Source organism: Cherax quadricarinatus, chromosome 47 (assembly GCF_038502225.1).
Source record: "Cherax quadricarinatus isolate ZL_2023a chromosome 47, ASM3850222v1, whole genome shotgun sequence".
In the NCBI taxonomy this organism is placed as follows: Eukaryota; Metazoa; Arthropoda; class Malacostraca; order Decapoda; family Parastacidae; genus Cherax; species Cherax quadricarinatus.
In genome coordinates this window covers 4143576-4167129 of record NC_091338.1, presented here as the reverse complement: position 1 = coordinate 4167129, position 23554 = coordinate 4143576, and the positions used below count along the sequence as shown (strand labels likewise).

The 23554-nt window shown below is 38.3% G+C and overlaps 1 protein-coding gene across 4 annotated transcripts in view; it reads right to left on the bottom strand.

The window, feature by feature from the left end:
• Window positions 1–527: 527 nt before the first annotated feature.
• The window catches only part of LOC128696537 (zinc finger protein 350), a 45125-nt gene continuing 22098 nt past the window's right edge, over window positions 528–23554 (bottom strand). For 2 of the 4 annotated variants that reach the window (XR_011393223.1, XR_011393222.1), the window contains 3 exons: window positions 13796–14500; window positions 6227–6388; window positions 528–2784 (listed from right to left, as the gene is read on the bottom strand). Coding sequence is in view for 2 of the 4 variants with exons in the window: in XM_053787825.2 (XP_053643800.1) it covers window positions 6282–6388; window positions 13796–14500 (812 nt within the window). In the remaining 2 variants the exon portion in view is untranslated. Of the gene's footprint in view, window positions 2785–4167; window positions 6389–11142; window positions 14501–23554 lie in introns of those variants that run through there. The other 2 variants (XM_053787825.2, XM_053787827.1) reach the window with 2 other exon arrangements.

The window sequence follows — 23554 nt, the reverse complement described above, 5'->3', positions numbered from 1 at the left end:
TGCAGGTTGTGAGAGTGTGGGGTAGGGTGAGGCTGGTTGTTGTGCAGAGTCAGCAGCGTGGGTAGTAGCGTGGCCCGCTGATGGTGCCACATGGGCCGTGCCACCCTCACTATCACCACCACTGCCTGCTCCATCACTCACATCATTCATACCCATCGTTACAATATCGTCATCTTCACTATCAGGTCGTGGTGTAGGGCCACGGGATGTGCTCCCAGAGTTTCTCCTTCCCCTTGGAACAACATATGAAACACTACCAGACCGCATGCTACGTCGTACATACTGCCGCTTCACTGGGGAATATTCACTCTCACTGTCACTAGAACTGCTTTCAATGATCTTGAAATCACTATCACTATCACTGCTAACATCTGGGTGTTGTACACGACCAAATAGTTTCCTCTTTCGTCCTGGTACAGGCGAACGTGAACGTTAACAAGCCGGCCCAGCACCAGAGGTGGAAGGTTGTGGGTCATCTGGGTTTTCATCACTAATTACGTTATCCTAGGCACTTTTTCCGGTAACACTCACTTCAAAACCCTGGAATTCACTGTCACTGACATTTTCATCGCTGTTAGAGCTATCACTTGGGAACAAAAGACCTCCAATCCGCCGAGGAGTGAGGAACTTCTTACCGAGAGGCATGGTGAAAATGGACTAACAACATGGCGTTCCCACAATGCACCGCTGGGTCCCAGATTTTTTTCACAGGGTGCACACCGACCACTGAGACCCATTCTCTCTCATGTAGGCCTACCAGGCCTTTCCCGCTTGATTTGAAGCCGCTAGAATTTTTTTTTTATTATCACACTGGCCGATTCCCACCAAGGCAGGGTGGCCCGAAAAAGAAAAACTTTCACCATCATTCACTCCATCACTGTCTTGCCAGAAGGGTGCTTTACACTACAGTTTTTAAACTGCAACATTAACACCCCTCCTTCAGAGTGCAGGCACTGTACGTATAAATACGTCAGAAACATTGGCTCGTAAGACGTATTTATACGTCGGAAACAGTCAAAGGGTTAAGAGACTGAAAGGCAGAGACTAGGTAGCTAGTAATGGCACTTGTGGTGGGTAGAGATGAAATTGGTTTGCAATGACTGTAACAATAACAATTTTGTGTTCTGCTCCAGGGTAAAGGACTTAAGAGGGTGCCATGGGAGGTTCAAGACAATCCACCCAAGAATATGAAGCACAGTAAATGGGAGCAGTCCTCCCATCAAAAGTATGCTACTTGCTGATCACATCCTGCCTTCCATCTCTCTCTCTCTCTTGTAAACAGTGAACCTTGCATTCCTTTTGAAAGGCAGGGCATGACAGAAATACAAGGGGTGAACCCTTTAACAATTGAAGCAGTAAAGTGTCGAGCACTGACAAGATGCAACTTACCATACCACTGGCGGGGATTGAACCCACGGTCAGAGAGTCTCAAAACTCCACTGTCGCGTTAGCCACTGGGCTAGCTGGCCCAGTCGGGAGTTTTGAGACTCTCTGACCGTGGGTTCAAACCTCACCCGTGGTATGGTTTGTTTGCAATCGTGTCATTACGATTTCGTGAATCATGCTGACGGCTTTGAGGGGACTTGGGCTAGAGTTCATAACGGCCATGCTAGCGGGAGATTCGTCTGTAAAAACTTTCATTTGTGGACACAGTGGTGCCTATGCTAACCTTCCTGTGGTGTAGAAATATACCTAGTTGGATGAATCTTATTGAAGCTAGCTGGCCCAGTGGCTAACGCGACGGTCTGGAGTTTTGAGACTCTCTGATCGCGGGTTCAAACCCCACCCATGGTATGGTTTGTTTGCAATCGTGTCATTACAATTTCGTGAATCATGTTGACGGCTTTGAGGGGACTTGAGCTAGAGTTCGTCATGGCCATGCTAGCGGGAGATTTGTCTGTAAAAACTTGCATTTGTGGATACAGTGGTGCCTATGCTAACCTTTGTATGGTGTAGAAATATACCTAGTTGGGCAAATCTTATTGAAGCTAGCTGGCCCAGTGGCTAATGCGACAGTTGGGAGTTTTGAGACTCTCTGACCGTGGGTTCAAACCTCACCCGTGGTATGGTTTGTTTGCAATTGTGTCATTACGATTTCGTGAGTCATGCTGACGGCTTTGAGGGGACTTGAGCTAGAGTTCATAACGGCCATGCTAGCGGGAGATTCGTCTGTAAAAACTTTCATTTGTGGACACAGTGGTGCCTATGCTAACCTTCCTGTGATGTAGAAATATACCTAGTTGGATGAATCTTATTGAAGCTAGCTGGCCCAGTGGCTAACGCGACGGTCTGGAGTTTTGAGACTCTCTGATCGCGGGTTCAAACCCCACCCATGGTATGATTTGTTTGCAATCGTGTCATTACGATTTCTTGAGTCAAGATGCAATTTTATGAATCATAGCACTGCTAATAAGGCATTCAGCTGCCATTCTAAAGAACTTAAACTGGTTGGCCAAAATGCCAACAGCTTTGATACAGCCATGGAGTGGTCAACATCTATGTACCACCAACAACTGTCTGCCAAATATGTCATTAATGGGAGGAGCAGCAGTCAAACTTGATCTTGACCATGAAGGGTTCATACAAAGGTCTCCACTTTGGAGTAAAGTAGGCAGACCTTGGAGCTCAAGTTAGTTACAGGTATCTTTTGTACACTCCTCGAAAGAGAATGTAAGGAAGATCCTTTGAAGAAGGTTGGCAGTCCCAAAGCACGAATTCAGTTGGACATGGTGATTAACCCTGATAGATGTTCAGTGAAGCATCCCTCATATGGACTGCACAAACCTGGTCAAGTAAGGAATGAGTGGTGATAATTTAAAATAGTATATTACGGAAGAGGAAAAACTGTGTACAGTGGTACCTCAAATTTCGAACAGCTCCCAACTCAAACAGTTATGTAAGTGTATTTTTGTAAGTGCTTTTCTAAGTGTATTTTTTGGGGTCTGACATGGACTAATTTAATTTACATTATTCCTTATGGGAACAAATTAATTCGGTAACGGCACTTGAACAGCCTCCTGGAACGAATTTTGGCTGCTATTCGAGGTTCCACTGTACTTGAATTCTACAGTGGAACCTCAAAAATCGAACTGCTCCCAACACAACCAATTATGTAAGTGTATTTTTGTAAGTGCTTTTATAAGTGTATTTTTGAGGGTCTGAAATGGACTAATCTAATTTACATTATTCCTCATGGGAATAAATTCATTCGGTAAAGGCACTCGAACAGCCTTCTGGACCAAAGAAAGTTCGATATTTGAGGTTCCACTGTATTTGAATTTAAACTAAAGATTGTTTGACCCAGCAGAACTTTCTCCAGCAAATGGAATGAGAAGTGAGGGAGGAATGAGAAATAGTAGATGTACTGAATTGACTGAAAGTGCCAGTATACTTGGTTGTAAGCATTTTGAAAGCTTCCAGTTTGAGATTACATTAAAAAAAGAACTGACTCATAGGTCTGGTTGCCCACATTTTAAGTTATGTGAGAGATACAACAATGTATGAAAAACATATGGTATATCAACTTCATATTTCCTCACTCCAACAACTGAGCCTAGTAAGGACAGGAAGTGAACATATTTTATTGCTGGAGGAATACTAAACCCACAAGGACCATACAGACTCTGAGGAAAGGAGAGGAAATCAGGTTTGATCCAAGGAAGGGAAGGGACAATTCCAATTATTTGGATAAAGAGCCCTCGCCAAGGTGAAAAGATCATTTTTAAAATCAGATGGATTTAATCAATGAAAGGAACACAGCTATGAATATAACTGGTTTTGCTGGTGTTTAAACAGAAAACTTGGCAAATGTATCCATGGAGGAGGTGAGAGCATCAGTGCAGAAGTCAAAATGTGGTCAAACAGATGTTAGTGAAGCATATGTGGAAATGAATAAAAGCAGAGAATCATTATATTCATAGAAAGTGCCTCAACACTGTTTAGTAGAGGGGAAGGTGATAGAGGGGAAGAGATGGCCTCAAGTAAAAGACATTAGTGAAAAGGAGGGAAAGTCACAACTGGTGGAGCATATTGCATTTTTGTATTTACACAAGTGTTAACCTAGTGTGGAGTCATTAAGTACGTAGTTACTTCCCAGTCTCACTTAAGTGGAAAATAAGGTAATAATGATAGTGAAAATATCCTTATATGATACAAAAGATAACCAAACTATTATTGTATCTTTATTACCAATATTTATCAAGTAGACATGAAATAAGCACAGGTCAGATTGCTGTATGATTTCCAAAACTTTTAAGGGTATCCCAAGTGATGTTGGTGATGCTTTATTATATTATAATCATAAAAAAGTGCTAAAGCAAAAGAGGGTATACAGTGACTGAGAAATGGGAGGCAATCAGGTTTGATCCTAGGAAGGGGTAGTAGCAATAATTCTTTGGGCCAAGAGCCCTTCACCAGGATCAAGGCACTAAACTTGAAGATTGGGGACAATGTTGAGTTGTGAGAAATAGTTTTTAAAGAATATCATCACTAAAATAATCCAAATTCGAAGAAAAACTTAGGGCAATACAGTATTTCAGTTTGTCTCTTACTATTGCATCAGAAGCAACTCCAAAATTTCTGTACAGGAGGGACTTAGAAATGGTATTCTCTTTGGAACAGGGGTTAGAAGATTTGTCTTGAAATTTAATTATTATATTTATTTATTTGGGGTTTCGGGGGCTGGGGAAAATTAAAGAGACTTCAGCCCCCCTTGCTTCTCCTTAGCACTGCCACTCACCATTATCAGTGTACAGAAGTTTCTTCAGCTTGTGGGTTAGCTGTGAAGCAGGTATTATTATTATTTTTTTTTTAACACATTGGCCGTTGCCCACCGAGACAGGGTGACCCAAAAAGAAAGAAAAACCATCACTCATACATAATCACTGTCTTTGCAGAGGAGCTCAGATACAACAGTTTAGAAGTCCCTCCAAACTGCCAATATCCCAAACCCCTCCTTTAAAGTGCAGGCATTGTACTTCCCATTTCTAGGACTCAAGTCTGGCTAACCGGTTTCCCTGAATCCTTTCACAAAATATTACCCTGCTCACACTCCAGCAGCTCTATATAACAGCACTACATATATCTATTTGACTCATACAGTGCCTAGGAAATGAGAAGTAATCACATGTGATCCAAGGAAGGAAAAGGTACCTTGAACTCCTTGGATCAAAAGCTTTACACCATCTTTCCTTGGAAAGATGATCTTATAAACTAATGAGAAGAGAGGGTGCAAGGCAAGACACAGCATGTTAGGATAATGTAGAAAAATTAGTAACTGGCCAAAGATATTAAAATATGGATGGAAAAGATCAATGACTTAGTAACATTAAAGAAGAAGCAAAAGTTAAAGAATTAAAATACTTAAATAAAATAAAAGAAGTGGTAAACCTGAATAAAAACACATGTATTAAAGAGAAAAGGATAAGGAAAATTGAACCAAAAAGAATGTTGCAATACAGTAATGTGACTGGAACAACATATACAGTAACTAACCCAGGAAGGGTTGGAAGGAGGGTGGGTAAGGAGGTTTGGAGTGCTAGAGGTGTGAACATTCAACAGGCTTGTGTAAGTGCGTTAGATTGGAGTGGAAGCAAATAGTTTTCGTGACTTGATGTGCTGTTAGAGTGTGAGCAAGTTAACATTTATGAGGAAATTCAGGGAAACCAGTTAACCAGACTTGAGTCCTGGAAGTGGAAGGTACAGTGCCTGCACTTCAAAGAAGGGAAATGGATGTTGCAGCTTGCAAGGTCATCTGAACTGTAATATTAGCATACTTCTGGCAAGACAGCGATTGAGTGAATGACAGAGAATGTGTTTCCTCCTTTGTTAGAGTCGCACTACTTGAGTGGGAGACAGCCAGTGTGTTACAAAAATTGCTTTGTTCTAATAATGGTCCAGGATGGAACATAATGTTATCTAGAGTTTCCTCTTCACTAGTGGGTTAGTTATTAAGAGAACATCAGGCTTAGACAAATGTATATAAATCAATAAAAAATATTTAACGAGAAATTAAAGGGTGTTAGATATAATACATTTATATTTAAAAGATAGTGCAGCCTAGGTGGTTAGTGTTTTGGCAATGAGTAAACAGATAATAGCAATCTGGATGTTTTATAATAATAGCAATAATAGTTCATTGGCTAGTGTTGAAATAAAAACCAGCAAGTGCACAATTGCAGAACAATGTCAAACAGCTCTGAATACACCAAAGTATGAGTGTTTATACCATGATAGATGAGCTGTAGTTAAGATTGGTGGAAAGCTGGATCAGGTATGCAATATCACAAATGGTGTAAGAACATCAAGTCTTGCCTCGTATCACCCACGTAGTTTAATATTGGCCTTGAATGGATCCCACGACAGGTGATGGAGAAACAGGGAGACATTACTGTGGGGAAAACATGTATTAACAAGCTTGCCTAACCAATGAGATCATGGCATCAAATATGCCAAAGGCAAGAAGAATGTATGGGAATTTCAGAACCAGTACAGCAAAAATTAATTTACATTATTTCCCTTATAGTCTTGGTAAATGCTAAATCAATAGAGGTTATATAGCACCTGGGTAATGGAGGTAGGGTACCCCAAAAATGGAAGAAACACTTTCACCATCATTCATTCAGTCACTGTGCTGCCAGAAGCATGCTGACATCATTGTTCAGATGGCCCTCCGAACTCACCCTTCTTCCGAGTGCAGGCACTGTACTTCCCACCTCCAAAACTAGTACAGCTAGCTGGTTTCCCTGAATTCCTTCATCAGTGTTACCTTGTTCGCACTCCACATGTCATTGTAATAACCACTTGTCTTCACTCTTATCTAACGTGTTCATATAAAACTGATGGATGTCCTAACCCCTAGTCTTATTATTATTACTGTTATTATTATTACCTGTATTATTATTATAGATTATTTATCTCATTCTCCATCTCCCACAAAGGCGGGGTAACCCAAAGAGTACTCTAGTTATATTAATCAGCAACAATCATACTTACTCTCATTATCTGTAATTCTCCCTATTTTACACTTACACTCACCCAAATGACTGTAAACATAAAACTCAGCTATTGCCTAATTAATCTTAAGTTAGTCATAAGTTTTTCTGAAATACTCTGCCAATATAGGAGCTCTTATGGAAACAGTGTATCATGCCAAGATAAAACCATTCCCATTACTAAATTTACTAATGGTAATACTGTTATAGCCTTGGTGAAATACAGCTGGTTTGTTGAAAGTAAAAGAATACTGTTATATGTTTTGAACTACCTCACTATTATGTATCTTATTAATGATAAACGTTTTAATTACCTAACTTTTATATCAATATTTATTAGTGAACATTAATATGTACTGTTCCATACACAAATAACCCGCACATAGAAGAGAGGAGCTTCCGACGACATTTCGGTCCGACTTGGACAATTTACAAAGTCACACTAACGAGAAGTAAAGCAGGACGAGTATATATAGGCAGGAAGTGATAATGGTAGTAGTAGTAGTGGTGGTAGTAGTAGTGGCAGAGGTGGAAGGAAGTAGTGGTGGGGAAGTAAGAAGAGGAGCCAGTCAAATACTAAGAAAGGGGAGCACTGCATGGGAGCTAGGTGCCCATAGAGGGAGAGCAAGAACACAAGAGGTGGGGGGGGGGAATAATAAAATAAATAAAGAAGTAACAGAAACACAAGGCAGAAGAAAGACAACCCAGAAGAGAAAAAGGAAAGAGGAAAGGGGAAGAGGGAGAAGAAGAAAATGGAGGAATCAGGTTAAGTCACGGGTGTTCTGAAGTTTGGAGCATTTTACAATGTAGTGGGAGAGGAAGGCATCTACAGAGACAAAGCCAGGACTAAGATTCATACAAGGAAGTTGTGTATTAGGGAGGATTCAACCAGACAGTGACTGTTAAAGTTGGAAGTAGGGAAAACAGTTTTAGCAGAAGACCAGTCAATAGGATGGCTGTGATCTCTGACGTGACAGAAAAGAGCATTGTTAGTGTCGGCAAGCCTAACACTATTTTTGTGCTCCCTAAATCTGTCAGAAAGAGATCGGCCAGTTTCTCCAAAGTATTGAAGAGGACAGGAGGAGCAAGAAATAGAGTAGACACCAGGAACATCTGTAGAGGGAGGAGAGGTATGAATGAGATTAGTGTGAAGTGTTAGTCTGGTGGAAAGTAAGCTTGATGTCTAAGGAACGGAGAGAGTTGTTGAGATTAGAAAGACAGGAAATGTATGGAAGGCAGAGGACAGAAGAGTTCCCAGGAGTAGAGAGTTTGGGAGAGAAGAAATAACGTTTAGCATGTGAGGGGGCAAAGTCAATGAAATGGGAAGGGTAGCCAAGAAGGGAAAACGAATTATGAAGAGTGGAAATTTCTGCTGGAAGGAACTGAGGATCACAGATGCGGAGGGCACGGAGAAAGAGGGAGATAAGAACACTTTTCTTGACAGGGGAAGCATGATAGGAAAAGTAGTGAATGTACATGCCACTGTGCATAGGTTTGCGGTAAATGGAAAAGGAAAAACCTGTATCTGAGCAGTGGACATGGCCATCAAGGAAAGGAAGCAAGGAATTAGATTTCCATTCAGCTTTAAACTTAATGGAAGGGGCAAGATCATTAAGAGCTTCAAGAAAAGGTTGGAAGAGACTAGAGTCATGAGGCCACAGAGCAAAGATGACATCTACTACTACTACCACTAGCACTTCCTGCCTATATATACCCGTCCTGCTTTACTTCTCATTAGTGTGACTTTGTAAATGGTCCAAGTCGGACCGAAACGTCTTTGTGAGCTCTCTTCTATGTGCGTGTTATTTGTGTATCGTTCCAGTCATGGTATTGTGCCTTTTTTGTTATTTACTGTTCCATAACCTGTGTCAATAATAGAGTAGTCAGTAAGAATTAGGATTAGTCTGCCTGAAATGCCTAGGCATGCTAGTGGCTTTCTAATTAATATTTTGTAATATGTAAACCACACATTGTAAGCTTTACAAGGAAATAAACATTTTCATTTAAATTTTTATTCAAAATTCCAATATTCTATTTAATTAAAAATATGGTATAGTACATAATGAACCTTATTATCGTCCAGAGAATGCTCTACAGAAACACATTAAACATATAAATTTAATCTAAAATCACTGGGTCATCAAATTCAAAAAGTCTTTGAAGAGTACAAAAAATATCAGATCTTTGACAATTGAAGGAAATAATGAAAGAAGAAAAGAAAGAAATTTGATTTAAAAAGTGCTCCTGACTTATAACATCATTTAGCGCTTTTGACAAAATGTTCAATAAGATAAGTGATAAAATTTGAAAGCCAAAATTATATTACAAAGAAGAAATTCATACCAAGCATTTAAAGAAAGAATTTCTTTTATCCTAGAGTTTAAAGAATGTTTTAGGATAACATCTAAGAATCATCAGAATCTCCTGTCTCGCCTAATCGCAAAAAGATTTTTTTTTTTATCACGCCAGTCGTCTTCCACCAAGGCAGGGTGACCCAAAAAAGAAAGAAATACTTTCACCATCATTTACACAAAATCACTGTCTTTGCAGAAGTGCCCAGATACGACAGTTCAGACGTCACTCCAAAGAAAATATTTATATAAAATAAGGAGATGAAACTGAAGCAGCAATGTTGTGATCTATTACCACCACAGCATTATAACTACAGTTTTGTATCAGCATGATATTCACTCTTACATAACAGTTTATATATTTATGACTTCACAAATAACCACACTTTGAAGAAACTTTGTATGATTATCCTGTCACAACTGCTGTTACTTGGTTCAGGACGAATCGAATTACTGTCTAAAGTTTTCTCTCCAAAATGTGGGTTATTTGTAAAATGTACCAGCTACAGTATTTTGACTTTTCTTTACATCAATAAAAACTATATCGGTGCCAAATGAAATTAAATTATAGGTAAAAACTGCATATTTCCTTGTAGACCACCCTTACACAATGCAGGTCACACGAGTTCACTAATTAACCTACTCTTCTATTCAAATTTTTTCTCTGTTAAGAAATGCATATTCTCCACATCAGCCTTTACCGTACTGAGCTCCAGCAATTTTGCCTCCAAGAAAAAACATCAAAACATTAATAATTCAAGAATGAAGATTAAACATATAAAACTTAAAATAACAAAATAATTTAATGTGTATCAGCAAATCTTTCACTAGAAAATTTTTGGTAGAGCTCCAGCTGCTCCTTACATTTATTTGAAGTACAGCAGCTGTAAACCAACACACTAAAAGGTTATTAATAAAAACTGATATCACATCAACTGATAAGAAATGGAAAATCCATTACTTCAAAATTCATAAATTATCAGTCCAAATTCTTTCAGTTCAAGAGGTTCCATTGCAAGAAAGAACCTCTTCCTCTACAATTCAAGTATTCCTCGGGTCATTTAAGAAGAATCCAAAATAATTATACATTTCATCTGCAGAAAAACGAAGGTTCATTCCCTTTTCGTGTGACTGGTTTTGAATGTTCTACTCTTAAAGGCCAGTCTGGATGTGGGAGATCTAATTATGAGAAGACAGTCAGTATAAAATGAAATGATAAACCTACTCAATTCTCTAAATGACTCTGGAGAGAGCGAGCTGATGGATGCTGAACTAAAAACCCTCATTTTCACTTAATCCAAAATTCACTTATAATTTTACCATATTGATACCAAAAGAATATTACTGGAAGAATTTGTACAAGCAATTTCTTTACATTCTGTGACAGTTCGAATTATGCTGATGTAATGATGTAGCTTATATGTGAGGATTGAGAGTTTTACATCACATCACTGGATAATATGAGTAGCATTTAAATTTTTGAGTTCTCATAAAAGAGCCTAAGAATCATGTCCTTTAAAAGTATAAATATCATCTTTGGAGTAAATGTTACAACCTAGAAGATCACTACCATTAATAACCATTACTATAATCAAATAAAGCCTAAACTGACAAGAGGTTTGAAATAGCCTTTCTTATATGTATAGGCCATCAAACATTACTGATGATGTGTATAAATGCTTACAATTTCATGCATGCCAAGACAACTCCTTGTATGTAGATAAAGTTTAAAAGCAATTCAATATCAATATTTTCCATAAGAAAATTCAACAACCCCACAGGAAAATTACAGGCCATCCTATGAAATATTAGTTTATTCTATACCATTATTTTTTTCCAGGGTATCCAGTGAATAAAAATTAAATAGCACTGGAAATTTCACTCTTAAAAAATTTAGGATCCATTCACAACTCACAAACAGGAGATACAATACTGCAATCTTTAGTTAACATTTCAGTCTGCCCTGGACCATTATCGAATTGCAGATCTATTTCATGCACTACCATGCCTCAGAGCAGTTCATCTTCTCATAAAACTACATACACATTTTAGTGAAACACTGTCCACAATCTGCTCATTATCATGAAGGATAAAGGAAACTTAGAACAGCACAAAAAAAAAATACTGGTAGTAAAAACCCTGGTAATTCCAATAACAAATTATAAAACTCCAGTTTTCCGTACCATTATAAAGGAACAGAGATTCAGTCTGACACATTAAAAGGTATACTACTTATAGCAAAAGCCAGTGTGAACAGCTAGGCAGACTACAAAATTTAATTCATCATGTTTAATATTTAGTTAAGTCACAGTATGTTTGCAGCTTCTATCTTTGTAATTTTTTCTGTGGTGAATGTGTCTTTTTTTGATATTCTATGATTTATTTTTTATCCTATTTCACACAACTCTTTACTCCATTAGAAAAATACAATATTTATTTCAACAATTGTTTGATTCTCTTAAAAAATATGACTGCAGGCAACATGTACATCATTACCTTTGTGACTTATAAAAGCTGTTTACATGCAACATTTTACTAATGACATTTGAAAGACTCAAATAACATTATTCATTCCAGCTGAGACTATGGGGTCCCATATTTGAAAGGAAAATACATTTCTCCATCTCTACCATATACAACAAACTCTACTTGGACAGATTTTTTTCACAATACTCATGCCTTAAAAACATTCATTTATAATGAAAAATATTTACATATATATAATGAAAAATGACTGACTGACACAATAATTATTACAGTATTATGTTTTTTAGTCATAATGATTGGTATTTGTTTCCAGTTTTATTTTTTTTCAGTAATTATCCTATCTTCATGAGAACTGAGATTAATCAACTGCATATATGATTTCATTTAATGGACTAATAGAGAGTAGCGGGTGGCCTGTAATGGGGATTGTGGTGATATGAAATTTTGTTGTGACTGTAACAAAAATGGACAATTCTGTAACCAATATACTTTGCCCATTGTTAATGACTCAGTTGACTCAGAGGACTTTACTCCGTATTTCCAGTCAGTTAAATAGAGGGTTTACTTTACATATAAAAGCTAATCAGGGTCTGATATTTAGAAAAAAAATTACTGTAGCTCATTCATTCAGTGGCTGCTTTATTAGGTACATCTTTCTAGTACTGGGTAGGGCTTTCCCCCTTTGCCCCTAGAACAGCTTAAATTCTTTGTGGCATAGATTCAACAAGGTGCTGGAAAAATTCTTTAGAAATTCTGGTCCATGTTGAAGTGATAGCATCACGCAGTTGCTGCACATTTGTTAGCTGCACATACATGTATATGCTGCAAATCTCCCATTCTACCACATCCTTAAAGTTTAAGCCAAATTCTCACTCTACCATCTGCATGTCACAGTAGAAATCTCAATTCATCAGACCAGGTGACATTTTTCCAATCTTCAACTTTCCAGTTTTGGTGAACCAGTGCCCATTGTAGCTTGAGTTTCCTGTTCTTAGCTGATAGGAATGGAACCCAGTGTGGCTTTCTGCTGATGTAGCCCATCCGCTCTCAAGTTTGATGTGTTGTGTTCAGAGATGCTTTTCAGCATACCACTGTTGTAATATGTGGTTATTTGAGTTATTATTGCCTCCCTGTCACCTTAAACCAGTCTGGCCAGTCTCCTCTTATTTCTCACATTAACAAGGTGTTCTTGCCCACAGAACTGCTGCTCTTTGGAGGTTTTGTATTTTTCACACCATTCTTTGTCAATTCTAGAGACTTGTGCATAAAAATCCCAGATCAGTTTCTGATATCCAAACCACTCTGTCTGGCATCAACAATCATTCTACAGAGTCACCTAAATCACAATTCTTCCCCATTCTGATATTTGGCCTGAACAACAACTGAACCTCTTGACCATGTCTGAATGCTTTTGGGCACTGAGGTGTTGCCATGTGATTAGCTAATTAGATATTTGCTTTAATGGGCAGGTATACAGATGTACCTATAAGCAGCCACTGAGAATATATTTTAAATTACTTTTACAATAATAGATTTTTAGTACTGCATTCTGTGACTGGAACAATCCATAATCTTAAACCTTATAATGTACTGTGATGAAATATCTATACTATATATACATTAGGTATTTAAAAAAAAAAATTTTTAAATAAAATTAACCGGTTATGCTTAACTCTGTCACTTGAATAATCACAAGATAATCACATAAGCCAAGCGATAAAATTAGTTTATCAGAACTCTACGAGGTGAATCAGAAATGTTATTCTAAAATAAGAAGTGCATTAAGAGATAGTTCTTAGAAAAAACTTAAATGAGAGGTTAGTAATAGATAAAAAAAAAATTCATTACGCTAATTTAGGAAGCCATTTCTTTAAGCCAATAAAGTTCATGATAAGGCATTAGTCCCATTACCACTTGGTAGTGAGACACTACTAAGAAGAGAAGTACTGTTGAGGAGTGATGTACCAGCTAAAAGTGAAGCTCCACTTAGAAGTGATGCTCCACTTGTTAGAGCAGTACTAGATGCAAGTGAGGTACTACTGAGGAGTGAGGTACCACTTGAGAAAGATGTAGTTGAAGTTGTAGTACCACTACTTGTTGATGTGGAAATGCTTGATATTTTAGAGCTGCCTTGTGAGACTTTTGTGCTAATCTTATTATCTGAGAGATTAAGTCCTTGAGGATGGTATCCTGGGCTTGCAGACCGTGCATGCTGCACCACAGTGTAAGGGAGACGCTCAGGATGTTTCTTTTCCATGTGAGCATTGAAAGTTTCCTGACGTACAAATTCCAGATTACATGGAACACAGGTGAAAGGTTTATTAATTTTGTGTATCATCTCGTGCCGCTGCATTTTATCTTTTCGTGTAAAAGATTTACCACAATGCTGACATACAAATGGCCGCTCACCAGTATGAACAATAGCATGTCTAGTTAGTTTATCTTTTCTTGTGTATGCCTTACCACAGACCATGCAAACATAAGGACGTTCCCCAGTATGAATTCGATTGTGCACACGAAGGCCTTCTGATCGAAGAAATCCTTGACCACATGTATCACAGTGGAAAGGGAAATTGTTGGTATGTGTTCGAATGTGATTCTTCAGTTTATCACCACGAGAAAGAACTTTTCCACAAATGTTGCACACCTTCTTTGTGTCCCACCGTTCACCTGAAAAACAAACATTATTTATTATCTATAAATAATACTATTGTTTTTTTTTCAACAAGTCAGCCATCTCCCACCGAGGCAGGGTGACCCAAAAAGAAAGAAAATCCCCCAAAAGAAAATACTTTCATCATCATTCAACACTTTCACCTCACTCACACATAATCACTGTTTTTGCAGAGGTGCTCAGAATACAACAGTTTAGAAGCATATATGTATAAAGATACACAACATATCCCTCCAAACTGCTAATATCCCAAAACCTCTCCTTTAGAGTGCAGGCATTGTACTTCCCATTTCCAGGACTCAAGTCCGGCTATATAAAAATAACCGGTTTCCCTGAATCCCTTCACTAAATATTACCCTGCTCACACTCCAATAATGCTAATATAATAATAATAATAGAGGGGGTAAAGGAGGTTTTGTGTGCGAGGGGCTTGGACTTCCAGCTGGCATGCGTGAGCGTGTTTGATAGGAGTGAATGGAGACAAATGGTTTTTAATACTGACGTGCTGTTGGAGTGTGAGCAGGGTAACATTTATGAAGGGGTTCAGGGAAACCGGCAGGCCGGACTTGAGTCCTGGAGATGGGAAGTACAGTGCCTGCACTCTGAAGGAGGGGTGTTAATGTTGCAGTTTAAAAACTGTAAAGCACCCTTCTGGCAAGACAGTGATGGAGTGAATGATGGTGAAAGTTTTTCTTTTTCAGGCCACCCTGCCTTGGTGGGAATCGGCCAGTGTGATAATAAAAAAAATAATAAATAATAATAATACACCTACCATCCGACTTACGACCGAGTTCGGTTCCGAGAAACCGGTCGTAAGTCAAAATGGTCGCAAGTCGAACTTTACTGCTGAATATCAACAAAACATTTTTGTAATGACTTTATTTTATTCTATTTTGGTATTTCATGTTTTACTTTACTTTTTATGTTGTTAGTACTGTATTTTATACTGTAAGGTTTAGAATAAACACTGTGTACAACACAAATAGTTGTTTATTTCCCAGAAATTTGGCATAAAAAACACAGTCGTAAGTCGTGTGGTCGTAAGTCGAGCAGGTCGTAAGTCGGATGGTGGGTGTATATAATATAATACATATTTTTTTTTTTTCAACAAGTCGGCCGTCTCCCACCGAGGCAGGGTGACCCAAAAAAGAAAGAAAATCCCCAAAAAGAAAATACTTTCATCATTCAACACTTTCACCACACTCACACATTATCACTGTTTTTGCAGAGGTGCTCAGAATACAACAGTTTAGAAGCATACACATATAAAGATACACAACATATCCCTCCAAACTGCCAATATCCCAAACCCCTCCTTTAAAGTGCAGGCATTGTACTCCCCATTTCCAGGACTCAAGTCCGACTATATGAAAATAACCGGTTTTCCTGAATTTTTTTTTTTTTTTTTTTTTTTTTCAACAAGTCGGCCGTCTCCCACCGAGGCAGGGTGACCCAAAAAAGAAAGAAAATCCCCAAAAAGAAAATACTTTCATCATCATTCAACACTTTCACCACACTCGCACATTATCACTGTTTTTGCAGAGGTGCTCAGAATACAACAGTCTAAAAGCATACACATATAAAGATACACAACATATTCCTCCAAACTGCCAATATCCCAAACCCCTCCTTTAAAGTGCAGGCATTGTACTTCCCATTTCCAGGACTCAAGTCCGACTATATGAAAATAACCGGTTTCCCTGAATCCCTTCACTAAACATTACCCTGCTCACACTCCAACAGATCGTCAGGTCCCAAGTACCATTCGTCTCCATTCACTCCTATCTAACACGCTCACGCACGCTTGCTGGAAGTCCAAGCCCCTTACCCACAAAACCTCCTTTACCCCCTCTCTCCAACCCTTTCGAGGACGACCCCTACCCCTCCTTCCTTCCCCTATAGATTTATATGCTTTCCATGTCATTCTACTTTGATCCATTCTCTCTAAATGACCAAACCACCTCAACAACCCCTCTTCTGCCCTCTGACTAATACTTTTATTAACTCCACACCTTCTCCTAATTTCCACACTCCGAATTTTCTGCATAATATTTACACCACACATTGCCCTTAAACAGGACATCTCCACTGCCTCCAACCGTCTCCTCGCTGCTGCATTTACCACCCAAGCTTCACACCCATATAAGAGTGTTGGTACTACTATACTTTCATACATTCCCTTCTTTGCCTCCATAGATAACGTTTTTTGACTCCACATATACCTCAACGCACCACTCACCTTTTTTCCCTCATCAATTCTATGATTAACCTCATCCTTCATAAATCCATCCGCCGACACGTCAACTCCCAAGTATCTGAAAACATTCACTTCTTCCATACTCCTCCTCCCCAATTTGATATCCAATTTTTCTTTATCTAAATCATTTGACACCCTCATCACCTTACTCTTTTCTATGTTCACTTTCAACTTTCTACCTTTACACACATTCCCAAACTCATCCACTAACCTTTGCAATTTTTCTTTAGAATCTCCCATAAGCACAGTATCATCAGCAAAAAGTAACTGTGTCAATTCCCATTTTGAATTTGATTCCCCATAATTTAATCCCACCCCTCTCCCAAACACCCTAGCATTTACTTCCTTAACAACCCCATCTATAAATATATTAAACAACCATGGTGACATTACACATCCCTGTCTAAGACCTACTTTTACCGGGAAGTAGTCTCCCTCTCTTCTACACACCCTAACCTGAGCCTCACTATCCTCATAAAAACTCTTTACAGCATTTAATAACTTACCACCTATTCCATATACTTGCAACATCTGCCACATTGCTCCTCTATCCACTCTATCATATGCCTTTTCTAAATTCATAAATGCAATAAAAACTTCCCTATCTTTATCTAAATACTGTTCACAAATATGCTTCAATGTAAACACCTGATCTACACATCCCCTACCCACTCTAAAACCTCCTTGCTCATCCGCAATCCTACATTCTGTCTTACCTCTAATTCTTTCAATTATAACCCTACCGTACACTTTTCCTGGTATACTCAGTAAGCTTATTCCTCTATAATTTTTACAGTCTCTTTTGTCCCCTTTCCCTTTATATAAAGGGATTATACATGCTCTCTGCCAATCCCTAGGTACCTTCCCCTCTTTCATACATTTATTAAACAAAAGTACCAACCACTCCAACACTATATCCCCCCCTGCTTTTAACATTTCTGTCATGATCCCATCAGTTCCAGCTGCTTTACCCCCTTTCATTTTACGTAATGCCTCACGTACCTCCCCCACACTTACATTCTGCTCTTCTTCACTCCTAAAAGATGGTATACCTCCCTGACCAGTGCATGAAATTACTGCCTCTGTTTCTTCCTTAACATTTAAAAGTTCCTCAAAATATTCTCGCCATCTACCCAATACCTCCATCTCCCCATCTACTAACTCCCCTACTCTGTTTTTAACTGACAAATCCATATTTTCCCTAGGCTTTCTTAACTTGTTTAACTCACTCCAAAATTTTTTCTTATTTTCATTAAAATTTCTTGACAGTGCCTCTCCCACTCTATCATCTGCTCTCCTTTTGCACTCTCTCACCACTCTCTTTACCTTTCTTTTACTCTCCATATACTCTGCTCTTCTTATAACACTTCTGCTTTGTAAAAACCTCTCATAAGCTACCTTTTTCTCTTTTATCACACCCTTTACTTCATCATTCCACCAATCACTCCTCTTTCCTCCTGCCCCCACCCTCCTATAACCACAAACTTCTGCCCCACATTCTAATACTGCATTTTTAAAACTATTCCAACCCTCTTCAACCCCCCCACTACTCATCTTTGCACTAGCCCACCTTTCTGCCAATAGTCGCTTATATCTCACCCGAACTTCCTCCTCCCTTAGTTTATACACTTTCACCTCCCTCTTACTTGTTGTTGCCACCTTCCTCTTTTCCCATCTACCTCTTACTCTAACTGTAGCTACAACTAAATAATGATCCGATATATCAGTTGCCCCTCTATAAATATGTACATCCTGGAGCCTACCCATCAACCTTTTATCCACCAATACATAATCTAATAAACTACTTTCATTATGTGCTACATCATACCTTGTATATTTATTTATCCTCTTTTTCATAAAATATGTATTACTTATTACCAAATTTCTTTCTACACATAGCTCAATTAAAGGCTCCCCATTTACATTTACCCCTGGCACCCCAAATTTACCTACTACTCCTTCCATAACATTTTTACCCACTTTAGCATTGAAATCCCCAACCACCATTACTCTCACACTTGATTCAAAACTCCCCACGCATTCACTCAACATTTCCCAAAATCTCTCTCTCTCCTCTACACTTCTCTCTTCTCCAGGTGCATACACGCTTATTATAACCCACTTTTCACATCCAATCTTTATTTTACTCCACATAATCCTTGAATTAATACATTTATAGTCTCTCTTTTCCTGCCATAGCTTATCCTTCAACATTATTGCTACTCCTTCTTTAGCTCTAACTCTATTTGAAACCCCTGACCTAATCCCATTTATTCCTCTCCACTGAAACTCTCCCACCCCCTTCAGCTTTGTTTCACTTAAAGCCAGGACATCCAGTTTCTTCTCATTCATAACATCCACAATCATCTCTTTTTTATCATCTGCACAACATCCACGCACATTCAGACTTCCCACTTTGACAATTTTCTTCTTCTTATTCTTTTTAGTAATCTTTACAGGAAAAGGGGTTACTAGCCCATTGTTCCCGGCATTTTAGTTGACTTTTACAACACGCATGGCTTACGGAGGAAAGATTCTTATTCCACTTCCCCATGGATATAAAAGGAAAATTAATAAGACCAAGAACTATTAAGATAAAATCAAAGAAAACTCAGATGAGTGTGTATAAATAAATGTGTACATGTATGTGTAGTGTGACCTAAGTGTAAGTAGAAGTAGCAAGACATGCCTGTAATCTTGCATATTTATGAGACAGACAAAAGACATCAGCAATCCTACCATCATGTAAAACAATCACAGGCTTCGTTTTACACTCACTTGGCAGGACGGTAGTACCTCCCTGGGTGGTTGCTGTCTACCAACCTGAATCCCTTCACTAAATATTACCCTGCTCACACTCCAACAGATCGTCAGGTCCCAAGTACCATTCGTCTCCATTCACTCCTATCTAACACGCTCACACACGCTTGCTGGAAGTCCAAGCCCCTTGCCCACAAAACCACGTTTACCCCCTCTCTCCAACCCTTTCGAGGACAACCCCTACCCCTCCTTCCTTCCCCTATAGATTTATATGCTTTCCATGTCATTCTACTTTGATCCATTCTCTCTAAATGACCAAACCACCTCAACAACCCCTCTTCTGCCCTCTGACTAATACTTTTATTAACTCCACACCTTTTCCTAATAATACATATATAATATATAATATAATAATATATAATATATAATAATATAATAATACTAATATATCTAATAATGTACAGGTCTCCCTCAACATTCGCGTTTTCAACTTTCGCGGGCTTCACACATTCGCTAATTCCCAACTGCCAAATTCCCAGCCGCCAAATCATATTTAAGTTTACCGCCACGAGTCCTTACTACCCTCCCTCCGACCCCTGCAACTGGCAGCCAGCCCTCCCACCACTGTGGTGAGTGTTTTGTTTGTTCATTATTTGTTATTAAACTACAGTATAAATAATGTAAACCCATCCATGACTGCATATTAGAATGGCTATTCGGACAGGTATTGGAAGGTCACATCATGTGTTTACTCTTGAACACAGCAAAGAATCAAACATTTCTCCTACTGCTAATAATAATAATAATAATAATAATAATAATAATAAATACGATAGAATTGAAGAAGGAAATTGTACAAAAATACGAGGGCTGAAGCAGTGGTGGAGGAAGTGGTTGACGCATCGTCAGTGTGGCTTTGTTTATGCTGGAGTGAGTATTAGTTTCCGTGCTCTTCCAAACATTTCACAATAATTCACTGTATTTGGTGCTTGTAGATTGAGTGTGACTGGAGTGGTTGAGGCAGTGGTAGAGGCAGTGGTAGAGGCAGTGGTAGAGGCAGTGGGTGAGGCAGTGGTAGAGGCAGTGGTAGAGGCAGTGGTAGAGGCAGTGGTAGAGGCAGTGGTAGAGGCAGTGGGTGAGGCAGCAGTTGAGGCAGTGGTTGAGGCAGTGGTAGAGGCAGTGGTAGAGGCAGTGGTAGAGGCAGTGGGTGAGGCAGTGGTAGAGGCAGTGATAGAGGCAGTGATTTTTACTAACATATATGTTATAAATAATAATAGTACATTATGAATAACATTTATTATTATTATTATTATTATTATTATTATTATTATTATAAATGTTATTAATATTAACATGTACTATTATTATTTATAACATATATGTTAGTAAATACCACTGCCTCACCCACTGCCTCTATCACTGCCTCTACCACTGCCTCACCCACTGCCTCTACCACTGCCTCAACCACTCCAGTCACACTCAATCTACAAGCACCAAATACAATGAATTATTGTGAAATGTTTGGAAGAGCACGGAGACTAATACTCACTCCAGCATAAACAAAGCAACACTGACGATGCATCAACCACTTCCTCCACCACTGCTTCAGCCCTCGTATTTTTGTACAATTTCCTTCTTCAATTCTATCGTATTTATTATTATTATTATTATTATTATTATTATTATTATTATTATTATTATTATTATTATTATTATTATTATTATATTATTATTATTATTATTATTATTATTATTAGCAGTAGCAGAAATGTTTGATTCTTTGCTGTGTTCAAGAGTAAACACATGATGTCACCTTCCAATACCTGTCCGAATAGCCATTCCAATATGCAGTCATAAATGGGTTGACATTATTTAGAGTGTAGTTTAATAGCAAATAATGAACAAACACCACACAGTGGTGTTTGTTCATTATTTGCTACCACCACAGCCAGCTGGTGGTAGCTGACCCCCCACAACTGGCAGCCAGCCCTCCCACCACACAGTGGTGGGAGGGCTGGCTGCCAGTTGTGGGGGGTCAGAGGGAGGGTAGTAGGGACTCGCAGTGGTGGAGGCAATGGTATTTAATAACATACATGTTATTAAGGCATAATGTATGTATTTAGTACAATTTACGTTTTCATGTATTTTACGATTGTTCATGGTTCAACAAGTTAAGGAAGCAGTATTGTATTATATTTCCCTACAATATATTGGGGCACCAAACATTCGCGATTTTTCAACATTCGCGAGGCTCTTGATCCCCTAACCCTCGTGAATGTTGAGGGAGATCTGTATACTCTCATTGATTAGGTATCTCCAAAGTTTCTGAATTTTTTTCTTTTGCCAACTTTTTTATTTTATTTTGCTCATAACTTGAGAATGCCTCATCCAATCAGCTTCAAATTTTCAAAATTTGTGTATATAAATTAGGACCAATTTCTTGGAACAACTGTCATGTTCATGTGCCCTATGACCATAGTTGTTGAACCCATTCCCATCCTCCTGGAATTACTCAGATAATTTCCAAAATCTTCAGAGGCATAGCTTTGTACTTTCAAAAAGGTGCCAAAAAATTTGATAACAGCAGAAAGTAAAATTCATATATATAGGTGCTGATTTGACAATTTTGTGTGCAAAATGGTGTGAAATCCGTATTTCTATTTAATTACATTAAATAATTTTTAATTTACTTCTTCTGAGCTCCTTCAAAATTTAATAGCTGATGCATCTTAGGGTCTGGATAGTACCTATTAAATTTCATTTGAATGCAAGCAAAGTACCTATTAAATTTCATTTTAATACAAAAAAAAAAAAACTAAATCACTGGAATCCATGCCATAACTGGAGAATGACTTATCTGATCGCCTTCAAGGTTTCACCACTGGTGTGGATCCTCTACACAAGGTTCATGCTACAAGTGAGTGGGATAATTCCTAATCAGCCAATTTTATTGAGTAAATAGCAATATTCATTTTTTATTCAAGAACTGAAGAATGCTTCTTCTGACTGGCTTCAAACTGTTACTGATGATGCATCTTATAAGAAGGATGATATCCCATAAGTTTAATCTGAGTAGGTGTATATTTGAATTTTACTGAAATAGTTACAAAATTTGGAATTAGATAAGTTACAGGCCGATCATCACTAATCTGGCATCATCGGGACCTATATGGAGCTGGATTAGTGATTTTGCTGGATTACAGAGTGGTTAGGCTAGAATACACTTAACCCAACAGCAATATTTATGCATCAGCGATTTCACCCACTTTATGCCCTATTTTTGGCCCATTCCATTGTTCAGTCTACCAAATTCATAGCTATTTTGCTAGTATTCCCTCTATTCTGTCGATTGAGTGCAAGACACCACCCATTTACCTATATCAACTACCCAGTCAAGTGGTAATTTGGTAATTTGGCCAATTTCACACAAATTTCAAGAGATCCCAATTTCAAAATAGGGTCCAGAATAAACAGTGCAGACATTCCTGGCACTAAAACATTTTCTCTGTTCATTAGTCATGTCTCCAGGCCCCCTCTTATATTACACTTGCTTTCCATTTTGAATTTTTATTCACACAAAAAAATAGAAGATTTACTGTTATGCAGACTACTGCATTATTGTAATAATTGTATAAATAATGTCAACCCATTCGTATCCGTGTATTAGACCAGCCAGTTGGACACGTACTGGACAATGACGTCATTTGTTTACTCTTGAACATCAGCAAAAATCGAACATTTCCACTACCTTGAGCTCAATTTCAAGGTACTACTTTCAGTCATGAAGCCAATCAAAATCATATCTATTTCTGTAATATATTTTCCATTCTATCAAATGAGACCAAAAAAAAAAAAACGAGAATACAACCACAAAAACCATACAAAAATACACCGCAAATTTGCTGTTTTACACCAAAACCACGATTGCCGTTTTTTCTCATTATGCACTATGTCCGCAGGATTTTTTTTATATAATGCACACAAACCACAAAGACCTATTCTTTCATATGTAAGCCCAAATTTACCAGTCACA